This window comes from Pteronotus mesoamericanus, unplaced genomic scaffold, assembly GCF_021234165.1.
Source record: "Pteronotus mesoamericanus isolate MK-2021 breed Mesoamerican mustached bat unplaced genomic scaffold, CSHL_Meso_final contig_116, whole genome shotgun sequence".
In the NCBI taxonomy this organism is placed as follows: domain Eukaryota; kingdom Metazoa; phylum Chordata; class Mammalia; order Chiroptera; family Mormoopidae; genus Pteronotus; species Pteronotus mesoamericanus.
The window spans coordinates 4082471-4086920 of NW_026555027.1; the positions used below are offsets into that span (position 1 = coordinate 4082471).

Sequence of the window (4450 nt, forward strand, 5' to 3'; positions counted from 1 at the left end):
GATCTGGAACACTTTCCTGGGGCTGGTGAGATGAGAGAGGGTTTTTGAGTCTAGGCAGAGTTTCCATTGGACAGGAGCAAATGAGGAGTCACCCTGAGGAGAGTCATCCTGGGGGTGGGTCAGTGGCACTGGCAAAGGTGCTGAAACAGGCAGACTGAAGGTGCATTTAGGAGGAACTGTGACTCCGGTAAAGAATTAATGGTGAGGAGTTGGGAACATAGCTGCAAGAGTAAGTTTGAGCCAGTTTTTAGACGACTTGGAACATCAGCTAAACACTGTGGACTGCCCCTTAAAGCACAGGGAGGGTCCGTGAAGATGTGTCACCCAGGCAGCGACACAATGAGACGGGTGTGTCAGACACGGGCAGAACTGGGCTGGACAAACTGTCTGATACGCCATGTGGGGCTTCAATTCCTAGCTGTTAAATAAATGGGAGAAAAATGAGATGGTAAGACACCATGAGGTTCCTTATCATCACTCTCAAAACCACTTTGGAATTTGCTGTTTTCCAGGCGTGGTCTGGATTCTTGCCCCTGACAGCCTTGGTCCCTCAGTCCGCTTTGTTCACCAGCCTGGTGAGCAACCACTGAGTCCTCCCCGGGGCCCTGGGCCGGGCGGTCTTCTGCTGGAAGCTCCCACATGACCTTACCCTAAGCCTCTCCCAGGGGTGTTAGCATCGGAGTCTCGAGCTCCCCGTGGTGCAGCATCTCATGGAGGTTATCTCAGGGTGCTGCGAGTGAAATGAAGGGTAAGGCTGGTCCTCAGCAGTCCTTGCCAAGAACCCCAAAATCTTAAGTCTGTGGGTGATAAGCTTCCCCACCTGGACAAAGAATGGCCTCCCTAAAAAAAGTGAGTTTTGTCGCATCAGGAGTTAACGCAGACATGGGGCCCAAACCCAGCCCTTTCCTGGGAGTCCCAGCTTGCAAACACACAGGTACAGGAGGCCCTTCTCCATCCTGGTTTTGTGATGCCAAACTCTACTATAAAGCCTTCACTCAAGAAAAGTATCAAACTGGATTTACTTTCATTACAAATAGCACCCAAGTAGTTCACAAGTGGTTCCTGAAATCAGTCACTGTGCACTTTTTTAAAATCTTAAATGTTTCCAAACTCTTTGGAAATTTGTAGCAATTGATACAGGTTTTTAAGTTTAGTATTACTGCTCATGTCACATTTTCGCCTGATTTCCTATCTTTTGTGGTATCCTTGATTAGCAAGGCACTCGATTTTATCTTTTGTTGAGGCCCTTTGAATGTAGCAAAATGATGAAATGATTCATTAATCATAATAAAAGACTTCAAAGGGATTCAAGTTAAACTTCAGGTTTCGGAAGAGCATACTAGACAGTCAACTTCTTGTATTTCAGCTTCAGGACAATGAGCCTTGTGGAGAATTTGGCTAAAAATGCCTGATGAGTATGTTAGTCACATCTAAAAGTCATCTGTTGTCCACATGTTCACATCATATATTGCATTTCACCCATCCATTTATTATGTAGCAAGATACAGTTTAGGCTATTCATTTCTACTGTCCATTTCTTGAACTGTAAATGAAAAATAAAGTGAATTCTTTAGGGCAGGAGCCTTACCAAACCCAGAGAAACCAGTTCCTGGCAGGTGAGTGGAGCTTTGCCTATGGGGGCTCCAGTTTGAAACAAAGTTGCAATCCATCAAATGACTGGGTTATAGTATGTTTGCAGGGGAGGAATCTGAATGGCTTTACTGCAGGGCACCACCAGGAAAGCTGGAAGCTAGCACTTAAAAACTCAGATCACCAATAGCTTACAATTGGAGAGTTTTAGAGGCAAAGAATAAAAATTTTTTAAAAAATGACTAAGGGGTTTAGGGTCGTGTGCTGTGTTGACTGCTCAGTTCCTGTGCAACTTTCAGAAATATTCTTAATCTCATAAATTTAGTTCTTGGTGGCATCCTGTCCAGGCTCTTTGTGACTGTGCCCTGGTGGTCTTTTCTGTTTACAGATTTCTGCCAGATATCTTGATGCTTTCACAAGCCACCTACCCAGGACCCTACTTCACCACCTGCCTTTTCCTCTGCCACTTTCCCATCGTCTTTTGCAGCCTGATGTTTCTCCAATTTAGCAATCAATTCTTTCGCTGGATTGAAGATGCCGTTGGTGGGCTGGTCACAGACATAGCAGCGAGGGGACGTGCGGAAATGCTGCAGTGCACAGCTCTCGCAGAAATAATGCCTGCACTTGGTGACAACCGGGTTTCGGAAGGCCTGGCGGCAGATGAAACAGCTGAAGGGTAGTTCCTGACCATCACTTCCCACTTCATAGTTTTCGTCCTCAGAGACACCGTAGCGGCCCTCTTCAAGCTCACGTTCGATCTGCCACCCATGTTTATAATCCGATCGGTCATGGAGGAATTTGCAGCTGTCTCCAAAGCCGCAAAAGCCAGTCTCCTTATAGTCCTTACACACATCGGGCTGGTAATCCCAGCGCACAGTGGCCCGCAGGTGCTCGGGAGCGCGGATGGGGCCCTTCCGCACCGAGCCGGACGCATCCCTGGGCTTCGTGTATTGCCAGTACTTGCTGATTCCCCGATAGATCTTGTCATCTTCCTTGCCCCGCAGCTCCTCCTGGCTCGTGCGGTTGCGCCCAAAGACAGCCTGTGCGCCCCGCTCCTCCTCGGGGTCCAGCTCACAGCCGGCAGTCGCCCCCATATCCTCGGGCCCGGCGGGTTTCGCAGAGCGGGTGGACTTGTAGACCACACGGGGGGCCTCCTCCTCCCCCTCACTCCCCGAGTCGCTGTAAGCCACCTCCCGCAGGGCGCCGCCACAGGTCCTCTGGATCATCGGCTCGCAGGCCTTCGCCCGCCGCTCCTCGCGGCGAACCACGGAGCTGCCCTCGTCCCCGCTGCTGCTGTCCCCGGGCTCGGGGTCGCAGGCTAGGCGCTTCCGGAGGCCCACGACCCCTCTGCGCCATGGCCTTTTGAACAAGAAGGGACACACCTGGCCGGTGGCCTCTCCGGCAGAGGGCGGCTCCGCCATTGGCCCGACGACGTTGGGCCGTGTCACGTGCTCAGGGTCACGCGGGGCTGCGTCGCGTCAGGTCACGCACGCACGCAGGAGACGGGGCGGGGGTAGAGCGCTGGGGGCTCGACCGAGCACCGGGAACCGGACTGTGCGGAGAGAGGGCTGCGGCATGGCTCCCCAGTGAATTTTTTAAGATAGATGTTTTTATTACATCAATATGTTCCTGTGCGGGCGGGGCTTCAGTTTGCTTCTTGCTTTCACAGGATGTCAATCATCTATAGAAATTGTCCAAGAATGATTTACCAACCACTCTCACACTCGCGCCAAAAAAGCCCCAAGGCCTCCATTTTCCAACCAAGCAGAGGATTGTCTTCAAACCAACAATTCAGAAACATCTTTTATGTTATACGTCCATGAATTTGACCTTATGTTTTCAAAGTAACTAAGTGTCTAAATGGATGGATTTTGTTTAATTTTATTTATTTTAGAGAGAGGGGAGAGGGAGGAAAGGTCAACGTGTGGTTGCCTCCTGCGGGCCCCGCAACTCGGGACTTGGCGTGCAACCCAGGCATGTGCAACCCAGGAATCAAACCAGTGACCCTCTGATTCACCGGCCAGTGCTCGATCCGTGGAGCCACACCAGCCAGGGCAGAATGGATGAAATTTTTAAAAAGGTAAAAGATAGTATGCGTTTCGCGTTAATAGATTTTGGGAACAATGATGGCAAAGTCTAAAGGATGAACACACAATCAAAAAATAAGGAATTCTCCTTTTGAAATACACATTTAAAGTACATGGCCTTCCCTTTCTAGCAATGAATTTAATGAGGGCCCGCTACGTGGAAGGATGGGGGGCGTGAACAGCAATGAAACACCCCCCCCCCCCGCCCCCGGAGGGGCCCACAGAACAGAAGGAAATAGGCATCTGAGTGCCCGTAAGGCTGGGCAGGCTGCGAGGAACGCACGCCAGGGGTGCCCGGGGCAGGGAGACTGCCCGGACAGGCGGTCTCTTCTCACCGGTGGAAGCAGGAGGAGCCTCACATGGGGGTTCATTTAAAGTAGGTCCTCGGAGGTAGGTAGGCTTTTGGCACCCATGGCATACCAGGAGAGGCAGTCCCGGTCAAGGACAGCAGGGCCACAGGCCAAAAGCATGAGCAGGACACATAGCTCTGAAGCAGCTGGGAATGTGGGAGACGCTGGAAGTTGGGAGGGGAGGTGGGCGGCAGGGCATGACAGCGCCTACCTTGGAAACGGTAAATTAGGGGCGGGTCCAATGCAGTGCTAGGGAGTAAGGACACTTCTCTGCAGAAGATGGGTACAGGGAAGGTTTGAACAAGGAAGTACTTTGCAGACACCAGTCTGTTGATAAGTCAAAGGAGCGCATGCCCGTCAGAAGAATGAGGAAAGAGTCTCTGGGAGACGAGTGTGCCGCCTCACACAGAAGGCGGGTGGGCT

General features: G+C 51.3%; 1 protein-coding gene across 1 annotated transcript; it reads right to left on the bottom strand.

The window, feature by feature from the left end:
* Nucleotides 1–2003: 2003 nt before the first annotated feature.
* On the bottom strand, nucleotides 2004–3011 carry LOC129072558 (E3 ubiquitin-protein ligase RNF113A-like). The gene has a single exon (XM_054576053.1). The coding sequence runs from the start codon at nucleotides 3009–3011 to the stop codon at nucleotides 2004–2006; it is 1008 nt and encodes a 335-aa protein (XP_054432028.1).
* Between the last annotated feature and the right edge of the window lie 1439 nt (nucleotides 3012–4450).